Raw genomic sequence first — 21271 nt, 5'->3', positions numbered from 1 at the left:
CTCTGCTCTGCACCCACGGATACACGTCTGCACCGCTATGCTCCTTCACCTCCGTCACCCCTCCAAAGCACGGGAACCCTTCTCTGGTCTTCGTCTCTGTCTCTCAGCTATGCACCGATAAATCTGCACTGACTTCTCCTCTCCCACGAACCGTCTTCACTTCCAAGCTTCAATCTAATGATACATTTTCCACTATTCTGAGAACCATCCGTTCAACTAACTTCTTCACTCTGACTATTCCAATTCTGGTCACAAACTAACTCCAACTGCTCTAACAGATCAATTCATGACGTAGCTTCGGTCTCTCCAAAGGATCGTCTGCCTTCTCTCCAAAAGATCATCTGCCTGTCCAAGAATCGTCTGCGTGGTCTACCTTTCTGCATTTCGATAATATAGAGAGCTCTTCGCTCGTGGAAATTTCCAGACAGTAACCTGCCGCCCACCAGACTCTTGTACCAGGCCCCGGGCTCTCGACGCTCCCACAGTGGCCACCTGTTGTTGCGTCTTAAACCCGAGCTCCGTTTACATTCCTCCGATAAGGGCCAGCTCTGACCGGTTCCTCTCCAGCTAACAACAGCTCATAACTAAAACATTACTCTTGACCTACAAGCGCCTCGGGCAGCCGAGGCAGAAAGGAAAATGGAGTCTCTCTCGTTTTGGCCTTGTAGGCCCGAAAAAGATGAAAGAGACGCACAGCTCTGTCAAAGTACATAGGCAAGCCCTACCAATACGTGATATAAGGTAATCTACCTCCTAATATAAGCCTTCAGACCCAAAAACGATGAAAAGGGCACGGAATTATGTCAAAATCGATAGGTAAACTTTAAGAATAGGCTAGGAATAGGGATCTATCCACTATACTAAGATGGTAGTAGACCACAGTCACCACCACTCAGAAAATAGAACAAATTATCTGGTCACTACATTCCACTCTTGACTGTCGTCTACTAACAACTTAAACTAAAGTCAAAATATAATTCAAGCAGAACGAACATCTGATGAAGAATTGTAAGAGACATAACTAACAGATCTAGACATAGCATGTGGTCTAAAAATCTGGACAAAGGAAGGGACACATTGAATACAACAACAAATAGTAACTAAAATGCAAATAGCGATCAAGACACCCCCCAACACTTGTCGTAGGGAGTGTAAATCAGGCAACCAATTGAAAAGCCAATTATACCACCCTTGATCTATATGTTGCCTAACTTCTTCAGTTAATTCATGAAGCTTATCAATATGGGATTGAATGGATCTGGAATGGTCCGATAAATTAAACAGCAAAGGCCCTCAAAGTCTGAACAGCCATAACCATGTTTGAGTAAGAGATAATCTATTTCAGCTCCATTCTGTAAAATGGCATTGCGCTCACCTTGAGCATCTAATAAAAGTTCAGATAAGACAGCAGAAGTATAGTTAATAGACTTAACCATCCAGCAAGCAAGTTTTCCGATTGATTTAGCATTAAATACAGACAATGCAGGAACACGTACAACAGAGATAGCCAAGCTAAGATATTCAGATGCAGAGAATAAATGTAATGATGAGTCACAATTTGCTGTTAAAGATGGGGCATCACGTGTAGTTCGAAAAAGTACAGTAGGATGTGAAGAAAACATTAATAAACTCAATCTAGTAATAGCACAAGGACCTCCAGTAATATTTGCAGGAATATAGGGCCAAGTTGTATTGCCACATGAAAATAACCATCCAGGGGTTAATAATACAATGCGATAATGACTAGCTGTAACTGCAAGACGGCTACAAGTCATATTATTTGTAACAGAAGTACATGATGTACGTGTTCTAGTAAAGCACAAAGTCCTTTCATGGACAGAAAATGAAGTAGCATTATTGAGTCGTAATTGAACGCACTTGCCTATGATCCTAGGATCACAGATCATGAAGAAGCAAAGATTACCTTCAGTGATATTGTAAGTTGTGATTTGAGAATTTAAAGGGGGCCATGAAACAATCAGAACCGTACATAAAGCACAGTAATCATAGGCCGCAAAGTCACTGAAAATTACGTTGGGATGAGCATCAGTTAAATTGAAAATATGGGTAAGTGTTTCCATAGAAGCTGGGACAGCAACCAAACAGGTCGCTAGAATATCAGTCACTGAATGCATAGGGGTTAGACAAAAATGGTTTGAATCAGTGAGTTTGTTCGCCAATACGGTCCAAAAGTTCGATGAGGAATCCCACGATGCAGAAGAACGGAGTCTTCGGTCCAAGGAATTACTCCAGTCCTGGGGGCCCTCCCGTCTCCCAACACAGCAAACCAAAAGGAGTCCAGCGACGACACCTCCGGCAACAGCAATCCATGCGATGGTCTAGGAGAACGGAATCAAATACAGGTATTATTCATTCTCGCAAATAACATTTGGTAGCTGGAACTACATCCCAGCTATCTTGCCCTGGCCTCATCACTAGGACAGTATTGTCCTGACCTGTTGCAATAATTTCGGCCTGTTCAGGGGGATTTTTAGGCGACTGAACCCACACTCTCGCTCCGGGATTATCAGTGAAGCCAAAACCCTTTTTTCCACGAACAGTTAATAGAGTTGGGGCAGTACCTTTTTGAATCTCACCACTGAAGACAGGCATAAATATCAATTGAGCAACTCGGTCTGTTTTGTGCATCAATAAATCAGAGTCACCACTGTTTAACAGGATCACTTTAATCTCTCCTTGGTAATCACTGTCAATGACACCTCCGAGCACCTGGACACCTTTTAAAGCTAAACCAGATCTCGGGGCAATTAATCCAAAACTTCCAACGGGTATTTGAACACCAATTCCGGTTTCCACAATAGTAATGTCTCCTTTCTTTAAAGCGGTGGTGTTCATAGAATGCAAGTCTAAGCCTGCAGAACCTGGGGTTGCTCTGCATGGAGCAAGAGCTCCAGGGGAAATCTCCCAATACATCACTGTACTCTCAATAGTATTTGGTTTAACATCAATAACTTGAGGAAATAAACGCATTAATGGGGAATCAGAATTCAAATAAGGGCCGTTATTCAGAATCAATAATGCATCAAACAAATGATCTCTCCAGTTCTTAAAAGTTCCATCTGATAGCTTACACAATTGGTCTTTTAATAAGCCATTCATTCTCTCCACAAGGCCTGCGCCTGCGGGTAATATGGTATATGGAACACCCATTCATTATTGTTTTCCACACAGAAATCCTGCACAAGTTTACCTTTAAAGTGAGATGCGTTGTCAGACTGTATTTGAAGTGGAACCATATTACAACATGATTAACTCCAACGTTTTAATAGTGTTTAATTGGGTAGCTCTTTTACAGGGAAATGCTACTAAAAGACCACTAAAAGTATCTACAACTGTGCACACATACTGACAGTTTTTAGGTTTCGCTGGGGGACGGAGCCGTTAGGCTCCTCCTCCAGAGAAATCTATTGAGTACAGTAAGCACTCTGGAACACGCCCCCCCGTCCCATTGGCTAGCTCCATAAATGGAGCCTAGCCATTGGACGAGGGGCCTGTCCGTCAATGCCGGACCAGACACGGGGGCGTTCCCGACATTCTTTGCCTTTTGCCGACGTCACGCGACGCCGGGAACGCCCCCAGAGTCTGTTCCGGCATTGCCGGCACCTCCCTTGCTGCTCGGGACGGGTCTCCTTATTTGTTCCTAGCTGCCCCTCTCCCGCCTCCCTCGTCCTCTCCCGCCCCCCTCCCGCCGTTCGTGTACTCTCCCGCCCCCCTCCCGCCGTTCGTGTACTCTCCCGCCCCCCTCGTTCTCTCCCGCCCCCCTCCCGCCGTTCGTGTACTCTCCCGCCCCTCCCGGGTTCAACCACGGCATTAGGAACATCTCCGCCCCCTCCCGTGTTGCTGAGTGTCTTTTTCCTCCGTATACGGGGCCGCGGATGAAACCGTGGAGACTGCCGGCAGGCGGAGGCACCGAGGCCCGAGATGGAGGGCTCGAAAAGTGCCTGGCAGCCATTGGAGTGGAGGAGCACCGCTGCGGGGCGTCGGCCGTTGCTCGACACTTCTATTATGTTGCTTCCCTATATCTGACTGCTTAAACATTAGTAGGCATCATAACTTTATATAATAGATTGAAAGTACTAAGCGTAGTTTCCACATATCATTAATTGAAGCATTTAATATATTCGGGAATCATAGTTACCTTCAACGACGCCATCAACCTGCCCACTACGGCTTTTTAATTGGACACTTCTCGGATTCGAGAAAGGAGCATTGCCTTACAGGTAATTAGTTTGTTGCCTGCATTCTATGCCATTGTGGACGCAAATACGAATCCACTTTTATAGTCTCCCGTTACCTGCTTTCTTTCACTGTTTAGATCTGGCATTTCAGCTCGCAGGTAGTGAATCATCCTTTCACCATTACATCGTCTTTCAACATCTCAAGACCACTTATGTCGCAGCGTTTCTTTATTTGGAATACCTTTGAAATATCATTAGGCAATTATCCATTGAAATCTTGAACCTTGTGACTAGTTACTAGCATCTTTTCAACCAACAGAGATTATCAGGGTTATTATTGAGTGGCACCCTTTTAGCTTTGTCCATCATTGATATTTTCAGAAATACTAATCGAGCGGCAGCATTTTTAAATCGTTGAGACTCCTAGCCGTTGAGACTCCTAGCCGTTGAGACTCCTAGCCTTGAGGACTTCAGATTACAGGCACATGATGAGTCTTTTCCCCCTACAGTCGTGCCTCATATCCTTGCCCCCTCACTACTTAAAATATAAATACACCAACCCTCTCCTCCCCTCTCCTCCCCTTCCCGCCCCCTCTGTCCCTTTTCATCACCTTTAATTTGTCCTTTCCCCTTTCTTGTTCCCGCCCTCGGCATGGCACGATCGGCTGGCCGTCCCGCATGCCGGAGTGTACACGCTGAGGTATAGTATGGTGATCAGCTGTTTAGTACGATCGGCACACAGATCAGATGTGTGCACTGCAGCGAAGGGATGTCTCTCCCTGGACCGATCGGGAGTTTGTCTTTATCTATGTCTGGCCATCCCGCAATTTTTTGATTTATGCACGTTGCAGCAGAGGGGGGCATGAGCTGAGGTACAGTGGTGTGGGTCTTTGGGGAGGTGATCTGCTGTTTTTGGGGGCGATCGTACCAAGTCGAGCTGCAGCTGAGTGGCGTATCCCTCCTTTGGGTAATCAGTTGTTTTTTTGTGTCGGCTACGGCTGACTGTCCCGCAGTTTGGCTTTGCACGCAATTACGCCATCGATTCATTTGCAGTTTGCCACCCAGGGTAATCTCGACCATATAGATTTCATGTCCCTGGCAGCAGGATGGGGGAGGCAGACAATACATTTTCCCTGTGATAGTTTGTATTCCTCTGGACTGCTTTCTTTGGTATTTCGCTGGACCTGGCTTTCTACTTGTCCTACCTAATCCTCTGAGAAGGACTGCCTAGAGCCTGCACAACCTTTACATCGCATTGGAACAGTTTTACTCTGTAGCAGAAGTTTTTGCTGTTTCTTGTCCCTCATCGTGAGTGACTCTTGATGAAGCTACCTGAAAAAGATGGGAGGGCACACAGGTCTATAGGAGGCCTCTGGCTGAGTTGAAGATTGGGAGGGATGAACTTTTAAATAGGGATCCATTTACTTACTACACCGCTTGCGTTTTAGCATGTCTTTATGGAGTGCTTCAGCCACGATGAGTCGCGCGTCTGCCTATCTTTTAATGCTTATGTGAGTTCGATTGTAGAATTATTTGCAGATTATATTTTGGTTCTGAGGCTTTTTGTGGAGCTCTGCGTGTTTGTTGATTGATTTCTTCGGAGGGTCAGTCACTGTTACATAGGTGTAGAGCGCCTGCAAAGGTGCGATTCAGCGTGGGCAGTGCACATCTAGAAGGGAGGCTCCTCTGATTCACACGAGGCAGGTCCTCTCCTCTGCCACTTCCCCTGACTTTTTTGACCAGTTTTGATTCCATAATCTGTGGTGGTGATGTTTTTTTAGAGTGTTTCCTATGGTGGGACAGCTGACTGTGCCCAGTTTCACAAGAGGCGGTCCTCTTCTCTGCTACTTCCCCAGACTCTTTGTTCAGTTTTATTTCCATAATTTGTAATGGTGATGTGTTTTAGAATGTTTCCTCTAGTGGGACAGCTGACCGTACCTGGAGCACCGCCGGTTGGTATAGGCACTGCTCGTTGGGACCAGGTGTATAGGGCAGAGACACAGAGGTAACCTAGGCACAGACAGTTGGAAATACACTAAGCTCTGCCCCCCTTCTATCACTCGTCGATTATAGGTATGCACACAAAACAACCATCATTTATTATTAATTCCTATTTGTAGAGCACAGACATAGCATCTTAGTGTTTCAAGGTACCAGGGCCAGCAAGGAGATTGGGTGGGTTGATGCCTGGAGTCACATGGTGCAGGGGAGCTAACTTAACGCCCACCTTATCGGCCGCTGGAAATATAGATGAGGATGGTTGCCGATTGGGAATCCACCAATGGTTTGTTCAGAATAGCCAAGCACTGGAAACATGGCTGTGCTTGCTTCCCTGCCCCCTGGCTGTGCTTGCTTCCCTGCCCCCTGGCTGTTCTTGCTTCCCTGCCCCCTGGCTATGCTTGCTCCCCCGCCCCCTGGTTCCCCTTCCCCTGGCTGTGCTTGCTCTCCTGCAACCTGGCTGTGCTTGCTCCCCTGCAACCTGGCTGTGCTTGCTCCCCTGCAACCTGGCTGTGCTTGCTTCCCTGCCACCTGGCTGTGCTTGCTTCCCTGCCCCCTCGCTGTGCTTGCTTCCCCGCCCCCTGAGTGTGGGTGTGTGTGGCTCTGGGTGGGTGTGTGTGTGGCTCTGGGTGGGTGGGTGTGTGTGGCTCTGGGTGGGTGGGTGTGTGTGGCTCTGGGTGGGTGTGTGTGGCTCTGGGTGGGTGGGTGTGGCTCTGGGGGTGTGTGTGTGTGTGTGTGTGGCTCTGGGTGTGTGTGTGTGTGGCTCTGGGTGTGTGTGTGTGTGGCTCTGGGTGTGTGTGTGTGTGTGTGGCTCTGGGTGTGTGTGTGGCTCTGGGTGTGTGTGTGGCTCTGGGTGTGTGTGTGGCTCTGGGTGTGTGTGTGTGTGGCTCTGGGTGTGTGTGTGTGTGTGTGTGTGTGTGGCTCTGGGTGTGTGTGTGGCTCTGGGTGTGTGTGTGTGTGTGTGGCTCTGGGTGGGTGTGTGGGTGTGTGTGTGTGTGTGTGTGGCTCTGGGTGTGTGTGGCTCTGGCTCTGGGTGTGTGTGGCTCTGGGTGTGTGGGTGTGTGGGTGTGTGTGTGGCGCTGGCTCTGGGTGTGTGTGTGGCTCTGGCTCTGGGTGTGTGTGGCTCTGGCTCTGGGTGTGTGTGTGGCTCTGGCTCTGTGTGTGTGTATGTGTGTGTGTGTGTGGCTGGGTGTGTGTGTGTGTGTCTCTGGGTGTGTGTGTGGCTCTGGGTGTGTGTGTGTGTGGCTCTGGGTGTGTGTGTGTGGCTCTGGGTGGGTGTGTGTGTGTGTGGCGCTATGGGTGGGTGTGTGTGGCTCTGGGTGTGTGTGTGTGTGTGGCTCTGGGTGTGTGTGTGTGTGGCTGGCTCTGGGTGTATGTGGCTGGCTCTGGGTGTGTGTGTGTGTGGCTCTGGGTGTGTGTGTGTGGTAGTAACTGCTGTCTGCTGAGCTTGTCCGTAGGGTACAATAGGTCTCACATTTGCGAGAGATTAAGCTAATGGCAATGTAAATGACAATGCCATTTATTTATGTTTTCAAAACCAACACATAAATACAAATGTTGTCATTTACAATGCCAATAGCTCTAACTTTTCCAAAGGCGAAACCATTGCATTGTAAATGCTTGTTACTCATGGGAAGAGGACCTATATAATCTATTTGCCAAATTTGTACAGGGGATTTCCTCGATGTAATTGACCTTTTACAATTTGGGGCACTTCTCGCTGTCTAGAGTGCTGACATATGGGACAATGAAGTATGGTATCTTTAATCAAATTGAGAGGAATATAAATTCCTCTGTCAGCAGCCCACCTGCTAGTGATTCTTTCTCCAAAATGTCCTGACTTCTGGTGGGCCCATTTCGACAATCCCGCCAAATCAAAATCTTGTTTGCCCACCATTGCCTCAGAAATTTTAGATTTCTCATCTGCAATTTGGTGAAAAAGTTTTTCACGGGTGTCTACGTGTGTATGAGCATCAACATGAAAAACTGTCACATTACTCTGAGGAAGTAGCTCCCAAATCTCTTGCCACAAGTGCTTACCCCAAAGCTCTTTCGTATGAAGTTTCCAGTCATGGAAATGCCACGTTGGTAACCAAACCGCTAAACCATTAGCAGTGGACAAAGAATCAGTAAAAATGTGACATGTTCCAGGCAATTCTTGTTTTAAAACTTGATAAACAGCATATAGCTGAGCGAATTGACTACTTTTCCCTTCACCTGTGGTACTTAGCAGTTTTTGTGTGATCGGATTGTAGGATACTGCCTTCCAATGCCTCTTCTCTCCTATGTACCTCGCTGAACCATCCGTAAACCATACATGTTTTCTGTCCTCCACGGACAAATCATCAAACGGCTTACCCCACTTAACAGGGGATTCCTGTACTATAGGTACGGAGTAATCACTTTCTGCTTCTGATGGCGCCAGCGCCACTTGCTCATGTAACATCGCACCACCCTTCGGTCCTACACATGCTCTGTCTTGTATATACCATTTCCATTTAATCACACTCGCTTCTTGAGCATGTCCAATTCTGTGAGTTTTTGGTGAACTCAAAACCCATTGCATAATAGGAATTTCAGGTCTCAAAATCACAATTTGTCCTAAAGTCAACTGCTAGGTATCCACCAGAGCTCAATAGCATGCAAGTAACTGTTTTTCAAATGGGGTATAACGCTCACCAGCATCGGGTAACTTTTTAGTCCAGAAACCTAATGGTACTTTTGTCTTACCTTGTTTTTGCCACAAACTCCAATTCGCATAAGGGCCTTGCACAGACACATTCAAATCCACATCACCATCACGCACTGGCCACAAATCCAAAGCATGCTGAATTGCTTCTTTTGCCAAATCCAACGCATCTTGCTGCGGTTTATTCCATTCAAACACATTCTTTTTACGGGTAACTTTGTACAAAGGGGCTAATATCTGACTCAAATGTGGGATGTGCTGACGCCAAAAGCCAAATAAACCAATAAACCTCTGTGCTTCCTTTCTATTTTTCGGGACTGCAAATTCTGCAATTTTCTGTTTTACCTGCGGAATTACTTCTCGATTTCCTTCATGCCAATTAATACCTAGAAATTTTACATTTTGTGCTGGGCCTTGTAATTTGTCTGGATTAATCTCCCAACCTCTATTTTGTAAATGGGTTACGATTTGGTCTAATTGGGTCTGAACCATCTCCTGTGTTTCACCTTGAATTAAAATGTCATCAATGTAATGACACACCTGTATTTGTGGATTCACTGGAACCTCAGTTAAATGTTCTGCCACCTGCCGAAGACAGATCGTAGGACTATGCACATAGCCCTGGGGAAGACATCTGAACGTCATTTGACGTCCATTCCATGTAAAACTGAATTGTTCCTGCCACTCAGGGGCAATCGGAATGGAAAAGAAAGCATGAGCAATGTTGATAGAGGCATACCAAGTTCCTGAATGTTTATGAATTCTCTCAATCAAAGTAATAATGTCAGGAACTGCAACAGTCAAAGGGGGTGTATGTTTATTCAATTCGCGATAATCAACTGTCATGCGCCAAGAATTATCACTCTTGCGCACTGGCCATACGGGATTATTCCAGGCAGAAGTAACTGGGGTTATAACTCCTGCATCCACTAAATCCTGAATTGTGGCACTAATCTCTTCATGCCCGCCTGGAATGCGATACTGTTTCTGAGAAATTACTTTTGTAGCTTGAGGAATTTTCACAGGGGGAATTCTCAAACGTCCAACTCTCACGGACTTTGATGATATGTAGTTCCTGTCTCCCAAACGATAACATCCGTCATCTAAATATAATGTCATACCTTTTAAAATGTCAATTCCAATTATGTATTCACAAAGGGGTACTACCAATACAGAATATTCTTTTCGGGGAATTCTACCTATTTTCATTTGAACATCAGTTTGTACTGCGGGAGTTTCTTTACCACCTAGGCCAGTAATTGTGAAAAATTGTCCTTTAAATCTCTTCGGGTTTCCATAGATTAGAGTGGCCTCCGCTCCTGTATCTACTAAGGCTCGGGTCCTTTGTATGTTACGGTGTCTCCAAAAAATTTCAATATCTACATAGGGTCTATGATCTCTGTGAGCCCAATTGCGTACCGGAGCTTGGCCTATTTCCTAGTCATTTTTATTTCGTTCTAACGCCCAAGACAAATCAGGGTAAAGACTCTCATATTTATTAGGTAATGTTACCTCTTGTTCATACTTGTTTCCCTCATGAAATGGATTCTTGTCATCCATAAGATATTGTGAATTTTGCTCAGAAAACCTGTGTCGTCTGTCTTTCGTTCTGAATTCAGGAGAATCATCCCTCTCCACTCTGTGTCTATATTCAAAACGCTCATCTCTCCCCCTCTCTCTTTCCCCCTCTCTCTCTCTCACATGGTCACGACAGGGAGACACATCCCTCTCACATCGACCTCTGTCATTCCTGTCACATCTGCTCCTGCATCCGTCATCATCACTATCACTAGAATTATAACGAGCACGATCTTGTTTACTCACTCACCTAGCACCTTCCTTTCTGTCCAAACCACGTTTGCGAAACAAGGACCACAATTTATTATTCGGCTCACCATCAATATCCTCCTTCTTCACACCATCAGCCAATAAGGCGAGATACATGTCACGTCTAGTAAATTGATAACGACCAGTTCGACCCTCAGGTCTAGATTGTCTGTCCGGTTTAAGCCATTTGCCCAATTCGCCAAGCTGACGCACAGCTTCAAGCACATCGGACAAAGGAGCACCAGTCTGATTAATCAATAATGTCATCATAACTTGCTTATAAGCAACAGGGGCGGAACGAATAATCCTACTCCACACCGAAGAAGTCAACAAACCATCCACAACCTGTCAGACGTATTCAGAAAAATCGCGATCTTCATCACTTCCTCTTTCAGTCTCTGTGAGGCATCTCTCAAAGTATACCACGGCTTGTCATTCAAAGGCCAATCAGATTCAGTAGGGTACAACCCTCCGTCGCCAACTGAAGCAAACTAACCTGACCATTATTAGCATAGTTCCGAAAATGATCTTGTACAGTAGAATCGGAACTCAAAGAACAAAAGTTCAGCGAATCTCCCATATCCAACATGATGCCAGCAGCATCCAGTTCAAAAAGACGCACCATCCATGTAAGCAAGACCTCGCCAGGCCTTTGTCAAAATCGTTCCAAAATGTCACTAACTTCCTGTTGCGTAAAATCTTCCAAACTATCCAAAGGAATCCCATTGGGATTACCAGGAGCCTGCTGCAATTTTCTTCGAAAGACTGGATGCGCAGAAACCTCTGCACGATCAGTACAGTTATAGCGAACGTCAGATTTACAGCGATCTTCAGATTTACAGCGATCGTCATATTTACAAGAAGCACTCGATCTACAGTCACGTCCAGTACGAGAAGAGTCACGATTTACATTCTCCTCAGCCGAGGAGCCAGATTCAATTGAGTCCCAGATGTCACCATCCCACTCGTCAGGGTTCCAATCGAGCCCTGCTTTCGCCACAACCAAACGCACTTTCCTTTTACTGACTCGACCACGTCGATTCTTGTATTTGTATTTAGCAATCCGAACTGCAGCTCTTTCCGCAATAGTCTGATATGTATCCAATTTGTCGGCAAGCAACTTATTTTGACATCTCAAAAGAGTATAAGCATTCTGCACTTCAACAAACTGGTCTTCAGATTCCTTGCATTGACGCTGCAAAGCCACAAGTTTTTCATGTACAAGCCTGTACGCATACAGCAAAATCCAACCTCTACGTCCTAATATAGGAAGTTCTTCACCCTTCACAATCGGCACTTTCTGTAAACAAGCAATCACATGAGCTGGCTCTGCCGATTCCAAACAAGAAATCCAATTTTCACTCAAACCTGTACAATTAGCCCATTCATGAGCTAGCGCCTCATAAGGCGGAGATTCCCAACCAGGAATCTCAATAGGCAATTGAAAAGTAGATCTCGACCTTCTCAAAAAAATCGTTACAAAAGTAGAAAATATATACACATATAAACAAAAAATATACAAAAAGAGCTTCCGCACACGCCGAGCGCAAACAAACAAGATAACAAGAAAACGCGCTACAAGGCTTTCAAAAGCTGTTCGTGACGCCAAATGTAATGACCGGATTTCCTGACCAAGTTATCAGCTCACCTAAACACCACAAACTCAGTCATCACGTAACTTCATCCCTTCCCAGACCCTATTTACAACAGTACCTGGGTACTTACGTGGGAATGGGGAACTCGCAATATACAAGCTTATACAACCAAAATACCACTAATAACTACGGAATTCCATGGCATGTCCTATGATCTCACCTAATAGCCTCACGACGATCTGGCCCGGGCTAACCTACTCTCACTCATGTCGGAGAGCAGATTTTTCCACCTGTAGTCCCACGACAATCCGGCCTGGACTGCTCTACCCCCTTGCTCCTCGGGGAGCAGCTCCAATATATAACGCCCTATCCTGAACGATCTCTCTTTATAGTGTCCCCACTTGTAGTCCCACGACAATCCGGCCCGGACTACTCTACCCCCTCGCTCCTCGGGGAGCAGCTCCAATGTATAACGCCCTATCCTGAGCGATCTCTCTTTATAGTGTTCCCACTATCCTATTAATACCTCCTGCTCTCTCTCTCTCTCTTTGGGGATTTCCTAAATACCTAACACCTACTGGAAAGTTACTCTATCTCATATGAATTATTATCCCTTATGTAATGGATAGGAGATCCGATCCTCTCACACAAGAACTGCCAGATTATTACATTCAAGAATTATTCCTCGATATGAAACTCACATTACTCTCCGTCATCAGTTATCTGTAGGAAGGGAATAGCCCATCCTTCCATACGACAGTACCTGGCTAAAAAGAAAGGTTAGCTCCACCACGGAAATAATACTCAAATATATGTATTAGGAACTGGGGTCCCTTTATTAAACAATAAAAATAAACATTGCATTATAAAGTCATATTAGCACCTAGCAATGTAAGCATAGCCTGAAAAGTAAAGGAAAGAGTTAATATATTTGTGCACTATAATAGCAGGACAGACTTCACCTTATAATTACGTAGTCCGACTCTGGCTGTCGTTTGGGTCCCTCTCTCATCTGTGCCTCGGCTCATCTCAGACTCTGCTCTGCACCCACGGATACACGTCTGCATCGCTATGCTCCTTCACCTCCGTCACCCCTCCAAAGCACGGGAACCCTTCTCTGGTCTTCGTCTCTGTCTCTCAGCTCTGCACCGATAAATCTGCACTGACTTCTCCTCTCCCACGAACCATCTTCACTTCCAAGCTTCAATCTAATGATACAGCTTCCACTATTCTGAGAACAATCCGTTCAACTAACTTCTTCACTCTGACTATTCCAATTCTGGTCACAAACTAACTCCAACTGCCCTAACAGATCAATTCATGACGTAGCTTCGGTCTCTCCAAAGGATCGTCTGCCTTCTCTCCAAAAGATCATCTGCCTGTCCAAGAATCCGCTGCGTGCTCTACCTTTCTGCATTTCGATAATATAGAGAGCTCTTCGCTCGTCGAAATTTCCAGAGAGTAACCTGCCGCCCACCAGACTCTTGTACCAGGCCCCGGGCTCTCGACGCTCCCACAGTGGCCACCTGTTGTTGCGTCTTAAACCCGAGCTCCGTTTACATTCCTCCGATAAGGGCCAGCTCTGACCGGTTCCTCTCCAGCGAACAACAGCTCATAACTAAAACATTACTCTTGACCTACAAGCGCCTCGGGCAGCCAAGGCAGAAAGGAAAATGGAGTCTCTCTCGTTTGGGCCTTGTAGGCCAGAAAAAGATGAAAGAGACGCACAGCTCTGTCAAAGTACATAGGCAAGCCCTACCAATAGGTGATATAAGGTAATCTACCTCCTAATATAAGCCTTCAGGCCCGAAAACGATGAAAAGGGCACGGAATTATGTCAAAATCGATAGGTAAACACTAAGAATAGGCTAGGAATAGGGATCTATCCACTATACTAAGATGGTAGTAGACCACAGTCACCACCACTCAGAAAATAGAACTAATTATCCGGTCACTACAGAGGGACATCTGTAACCAGTGTCTTGACCAGTTTGTCTTTCAGGGGTACCGCTCCAGTTGGGAGGGTGCAGAACTCTGGAAGGGGGTGCAGAGGGAGGGAGCCCTTGCCTCTGACCCCAGTGCAACCTGAGGGTTTAGACCCTGGGCTTGGAGACCAGTTGCTGGAGAGAGGTCCTGAACTGGTGGGAGAGTTGTGTTCTGGGGGGGGCCTCTCAATGGAGGAGAGTGCTAAACCCTAGGAGGAGAGGTAGGTGGAGGAAAGCCTCGGCCATGACTTCTGGTCAGCCTGAGCGTGCGGACCCTAGGCTGGAGGATCAGTGGCTGTCTAGAACTGCCCTTATGAGGGGAAGAGTGGAGAATGGCTACTATGTGCCAGGGGCAACTACCCCCACTCTGTGGATAGGCAAGGACCAGTGGCATCTGGGTGGCCTAGGGCCTGGTCCCGGCTGCGGACAGCTAGGGAGTACCAGTGGGGTAGCCTAGTTGCTCCTGAGAGCTTTTACAAAGGGTACCACAAGGGTTCACAGTGGCGTAGAACCGGAGGGTGTCCTTAGGGCAACAGAAACTAATTCAGCAGTAATAGAAAGGGTGACCCTGTAGAGAGGGCCATGTCTACCAAATTCAATAGCTATTTTCTTCAGTGCAACTAACACGCTTATTCTTGCAGTAGTAGCATCGATCCTTCATAAGTGACTTCCAAGGTATATCATCGGTAAGGACGTAAGCGCTGGAGAGATGAGTGAAAGGCCGGTGTAGAATGTTGAGTTCTGACGTACACGCAGTGTAATCAAGATGTGTTCAACTACTCTCCATGTGTGGCTTGGTTATTGGTGAGTACCTGGGTTGTAAGGAAGCTATAACTGGTGACAAGATAAGGGATACGAAGCCCGTACACTAAAAGCGCTCTTCCAGAGAGTTTGCCGTGGTCAAGCACACTGCTCATGCGTGCCACATGTGCCTCAGTTGAAGTGCAGAATCGATGCTGGCACTGGTGTAGTCTCAGCGCAGTGCCAGCCTGCTTAAAATGCTTAAAGATAAAGACAGAGACACTGAAAGTCTACATGTCGCTGGACAGGAACTGAACGAAACAGCTTCTAATAGAATATATGGCACCATTACGCAAATTAATACGATTACGCTATGTGGAGTAAGAAAACTAAAGGTGGAGAAGGAAAGCACACAGAAATAGTTCAGTTCACATTACACTGAAATTCATATGCTATGAAGCAGAGATTAACCAGGTGTTTGTGAAGAAACATTTCAGCACAAAATCGACCAGTGTTATCTGCTTTCATGTACTTGTAGTGTACAAAGATTTATCTCCTTCTCTAAACCATCAACAAATCATTGTCTCTCAACACGCTGGTGAGCAGTCCCAGAAAGAGGGGTTGGGGGTGCTGAGTTTCCCCAGACGAAGCGGCCCACCACTGCCTAAGAGCCCCGAACAACTCCTCAGACAGCCATAACATACAGAGCTCCGATGGAGAGCCAGGGCGAGATCCAAGCTCCAAAAGTCATTAAGGCTGACGCCGAAGCCAGCACATCACGAGGCGCTAGAGAAGCTCTGTCTGATCAAGTTCCACAGGAAGTGTCTGAGAGGGCACTACTGTCCTCCACTGTATATACGGCTGCTGCATTCTTAAAACCACAAACTGTGTTTGATATTAGAAAAAAACTGAATATTGGCGATAGATGGATGGATAGAAACTTTTGAAGAGTTCATAGATGCAATAGATTAAAAAGAGTATAAAGTATCTTGAGAAACATGGCCGATGAAGGAGTGAAAGAAACCCTGAAAAATAATTTACAAGAAGGTGAAAAGACATATGATCAAATCGAAAAGGCCTTTAATGTCAAGTTTAAGCCAGTGTCAAATGTGAATTATAAAAGATACATATTCAGCCAAGAATGCCAGAGACCAGGTAAGACCATTGATGAGTTTGTTGAAAGACTGGATGTTTGGTAAAGCACTGTAAATTCAATTAATTTATGATGAGGTGGCTACTCTCCTCGGAGTAATCAATGGATGTCTGTCGTATGTCTTTCAACGACGAATGCTAATGGAAACTGAGCTTGTGTCGAGTCCTCAAGGCTGCTTGCGCTGACAAGCGTACTTATCGCCAAGTGACTGACATGGAGGCCGTAGGTGCCCAAAGTGCGTCGGTCATGAGCACGAAAAGTAAGCCAAGGTACAAGGCCGAGGGACACAAGATCCTGTCTCCATAGAAAAACAAAACGTGTTACAGATACGGACTGTCATTTCCACACAAAGGTAAATGTCCCGCCATTGGACAGATATGCATAGACTGTGGTAAAGCGAATCATTTTGTGACGACTTGCAACGCGAAGATAAAAGTAACTGTGTAATATAGAATCTATTTTTACTTAGTCCTGCGTGGATTCCCTTTTGTGGTTTACTCACTGTGTTGCTGCACGAGTGTGTTTCACAAATGCTCTGCACATTATTATTAGTATTATTATTATGTTTCTTATATAGTGCCTGAATCGACCCCCGAAGGGGTATCTCCGCTCTTGCCTTGGGAACCCGTCCTGGCTTTTCCCTGTGAGATAGCCCCTACAGGGCATCCCCAAGGTGAAAGCCAGGCATCCCGCCGCGGGGGGGGGCCGTTGTGGAGATTAAGCAAGCTTAATGCCCAGAGTTGCAGAGTGTGAACCCATGATTAGGTCAGGCACCGAAGCGAGAATTATCGAGTCCATGGACATTTGAGCTCAAGACCCTGCCGCGTCGGGAATTGAACCCTGGTCCCGGGTCTGACCTCTGCTTCAGGGTCTGCCTGCTCTAACCAGTGAGCCACACTTCTCCACATTGCCTCTTTAAACTAGCCTGACTGCTCTGCGCCAAGCTACCAGTGGGTGAGCTCAGATTATCTCAGGTGTGTATCTGGCTTACTCTGACTAGAGTGGTGGATTCTGCCTGGCTTAGGTGCCTACCCTAGCCAACCAGAAACCCCATGTCGAACAGTGGTTCTCGTGAATCACTTGATTTCCCAGCATGCTCCTGCTGCAGGACCAGGTCAACGCACTTTATGTAGGAGGACTAGCCACCATTTGTGTCTCAAAGGGAATTGTGACTCTTTTTCCTAGAACTTACATTTTTTTCCCTGAATTGTAACTGTTCACTTCTCCATATTATAACAATGCAGCTTTTTCAAGAAATATTTTCTTCATGTAATTTTCAATGTTTTTTCTATTTTGCAGAACAACAATCACATCTAGAAAATATGAATGGGAAAGAAAGCCATAAAGGTTCCGGAGGCAAGATGAATATAACTCAAAATATCTACTTAAAGAAACGTCGCAGAATGCACATGAGGGAGAGACGCTTTGCTTGTAATGTGTGTGACAAAGGATTTATCAATGAGACACTTCTTGTGAGGCACAAAATAGGACACAGCAGCCTCAGGCCATATCCCTGCGAAACGTGTAAAAAGTGTTTCACTCAAAAGGGAACTTTTTTACAGCATCAAAGAACACACACTGGAGAGAGGCCGTATCACTGTACAGAGTGTTCCAAGCGCTTTGCTCATAAGAACAGCCTTGTACGACATCAAAGTTTACACACAGGAGAGAGGCCTTATCACTGCACTCTGTGTTACAAGCACTTTTCTCATAAGACGAGCCTTGTACAGCATCAAAGCATACACACAGGAGAGAAGCCTCATCACTGTACTGTGTGTTCAAAAACCTTTTCTCAGAAGGCAAACCTTGTATTGCATCAAAGAACACACACCGGAGAGCGGCCTTATCACTGCACTCTGTGTTCCAAAACCTTTTCTTGTAAGAGAAGTCTTGTACTGCATCAAAGAACTCACACAGGAGAGCGGCCTTATCACTGCACTCTGTGTTCCAAGAGCTTTTCTTATAAGGCGAACCTTGTACAGCATCAAAGCGTACACACTGGAGAGCGGCCTTATCACTGCACAGTGTGTTCCAAAACCTTTTCTCAGAAGGCACACCTTGTACTGCATCAAAGAACTCACACAGGAGAGCAGCCTTATCACTGCACTCTGTGTTCCAAATGCTTTGCTGATAAGGGATCCCTTGTACGGCATCAAAGAACACACACAGGATAGAAGCTTTATCACTGCACTGAGTGTTCAAAGCGCTTTTCTCGTAAGGCAACCCTTGTACAGCATCAAAGCGTACACACAAGAGAGAGGTCTCATCACTGTACTGTGTGTTCCAAGCGCTTTGCTTATCAGGGATCCCTTGTACGGCATCAAAGCGTACACACATGAGAGAAGCCTTTTCACTGCACTGTGTGCGAGAAGAGCTTAAATCAAAAGTCAAGTCTCGTAACACCAAACACACTGGAGAGAAACATTATCACTGCAAAGTGTCTTCCAAGCGCTTTTCTTAGAAAGAAAGGTCAAGTATGGTATCAAAGTGCACACACACGAAAGAGGCCTTATCACTGCACGGTGTGTGGGAAGAGCTTTACTGGTAAGGCACATCTTCTACAGCTCCGAAGTTTACACTCCAGTGAGAGACCTCATCGCTGCACTGGGTGTGAGAAGAGCTTCTTATGCAACGGCACCAAATAATACACACTAAACTGAAACCTATCACTGTACAGTTTATGCCAGGAACTTCACTCAAAATGAACGTTTCTACAACACCAATAAATACAAACTAGATCCATTTTCACTGTAACAATCTTATGTCCTGCTTACCCCAAAGTAAGTTTTACTGGAATGTTGTAACGAGGGCTTGTAGTCATAAATTCCTAATGGCCAATGTCCCCTGTAGGGAGCGTGCATTTAGTGTAATAACCCTGATTGCGCAAACTCCGTTGCGAAGCGCATACACTTCATACATCACTGAGGCACCATTTGCAGCTCTTGCTTTTAAAAAGCGAGCAGCGTGGAAAAAAAGATCTCTTGCGTGAAGGAGCACAGAGCGCAGATCTTAGGCCTAGCAACATACCACTGTTGAAGAGGGGAGAACATTGCAGTGTGCCTCTTAAACGGCAGTGTATCGGATTGCCGAGGGTCACAAGTTGTGCAGCATGTTTCTTCTTCGCATGCCGTTTGCTGCACTAGTTTCTGAGAGAGGCTGCAGGGCTTTACAGGCAGCTGTGGCTCTCTGGGTGTGATCCGCGCCTTGCAGATTAATTTATTTTAAAAGTCCATGCACTAATTAGCATTGTTCGGTATTTAAGGGCACGATGTACGGCATACTGATGTTTAAGTCCCAGCTAAAAGTGTTCAAAGGCAAGCACTCAGTGCATAATGGTATGCCTGTGCTAAACTTATTTAGAGAAGTCATTTCTGACCCTGCCACAAGCATGCTAAGGCATATGTGCCCCCAGTGAGGCAGCATCATTAAGATGAGTCATATTCCCGGCCTAGACCTGGGCTCTGTAATTGCAGCTCTGGTCACCTGTGAAGCGTGATTGCGAGCAGCCGTACAACCATGTAAGGAGACTATGATCGGTAACCAATCACATCCTTGTATTATTTCTTTATAAATGGTCTTAGTGTTTCTCACTGCTAGTTGATTCTATTGTACCAACCGAATATAGGATTCATTTACCACCTCGCTCATGCCATTACATGAGGGCACAGCCGCAACGCTATCATGCCGTCTTACAAAACACACATTAAACTACTACTTACACGTCACAACAACTTTGAGCTCACAGCAAGGGTTCTCAGCACAGCCCCCTATTCACAGATGCCAAAGTGCCAACAAATCGAAGCCCGTAGCCCCTCTGCCATGCACAGAGGTACTCGCCTCGCGGAAGGGACTTGCTTTCGTCTCCAGCCCAGGTGCTGCTCGCTCTTTGTGGTGCGTGATTACCGTTGGAGCTGCAGAAAGAAACGTGGGCTCTTTTACCTTCCCATCATACCTTTTCCCACGTATGTTTAAGAGTTAGTAGTTGAACTGTGTTTATTGCAGATGTATGTAGACCTCTTTTCCTCAATAAATCCTGCTGTATCTTGCATTGCAATGGGTTCGAGTCAGCATTCTGTGCATTTAAGATCCCCTCCTATAGGGCTCACATTTATGTTTTTGTAACTCTGTAAGCTCTACAGCGCTCAGGCTTCGGTAGTGAAGAGCGCTGCCGCAACCAACTGCAAATCAGCTAACCCACTGAGCAGCCCCGTAGCTATGAGTGCCGCCAGGTATAACTTGATTTAACTCTTGTCAGGAGTAAGTATTGTGTCCAGACTGATTTTTTAAATTTCTTTTTTCATCCCAGTTCTTTTTTGCTTTCCCCATTCGAAGAATGCAAACTACAAAAAGACTTAGGGCAGGATGTACTAGCATCAGGAATACTGATTTCCTATTTGCGATTCTCTATGAGTCGCAATTTGGAAATCGGAATTCCTAATGTATGAAACTCTTTTGAGTTTCATTAGCGATTGCTAGCGAGATTCAAATAGACCTACCACATGCGTATTAGTGAGGTAGGTCGCAATTTGAGACCCATTAGGAATCACAACCATCACAGAGATGGCAGCCTGCTGAGGTCAGCAGACCTCCATGTCTATGATTGGGTTTTAATCAAGCAGTCTGTTTATTTTTTTTTAATGCAGCCCAATTTCCTTAAAGGATAATGGGATGCATTTAAAAAGAAAAAAAATAAGGTTTTTCATTTAATTTTTTAAGAGTAGACAGTGGGGTCCGAGGGACAGCCGCCTGCCATTAAAAATATTTGTTTTCCGTTCTTCGAAGGTCCCGTACCTATTTGCAAATGGGTTACCACCTCCTGCAGGGAGTCAGTAAAACTTGACCTTAATTCGGTCGCAAAACTTTCATACAGCCCATTCAGATTCAGTAATTGGATGAAATGCCGTAAACACGCCCTTTTTAAATACCAAATCGCAAACACTAATTGCAAGTAGGTAGCGTTTTACTGAATCACAATTTGTATTTGGTACATTTGTAAAAGCATTTTTGCGGTTGGACGTTTCCAACTGCAAAAATGCTTTGTACAAGTGGCCCCTAATGATTTACTCCCCCAGCAGGAGAAGTAG

At 45.7% G+C, this 21271-nt stretch overlaps 1 protein-coding gene across 1 annotated transcript in view; it reads left to right on the top strand.

The window, feature by feature from the left end:
* LOC144767603 (uncharacterized) overlaps positions 1–20140 on the top strand; it is a 70059-nt gene extending 49919 nt beyond the window's left edge. Inside the window, exon 2 of the mRNA XM_078651009.1 lies at positions 17487–20140. Coding sequence (XP_078507135.1) covers positions 17487–18361 — 875 coding nt within the window. The 3' untranslated portion in view covers positions 18362–20140. The remainder of the gene's footprint in view (positions 1–17486) is intronic.
* Positions 20141–21271: the final 1131 nt, after the last annotated feature.

Source organism: Lissotriton helveticus, chromosome 1_1, assembly GCF_964261635.1.
Source record: "Lissotriton helveticus chromosome 1_1, aLisHel1.1, whole genome shotgun sequence".
Classification (NCBI taxonomy): domain Eukaryota; kingdom Metazoa; phylum Chordata; class Amphibia; order Caudata; family Salamandridae; genus Lissotriton; species Lissotriton helveticus.
This window is presented reverse-complemented; position numbering and strand designations above follow the sequence as displayed.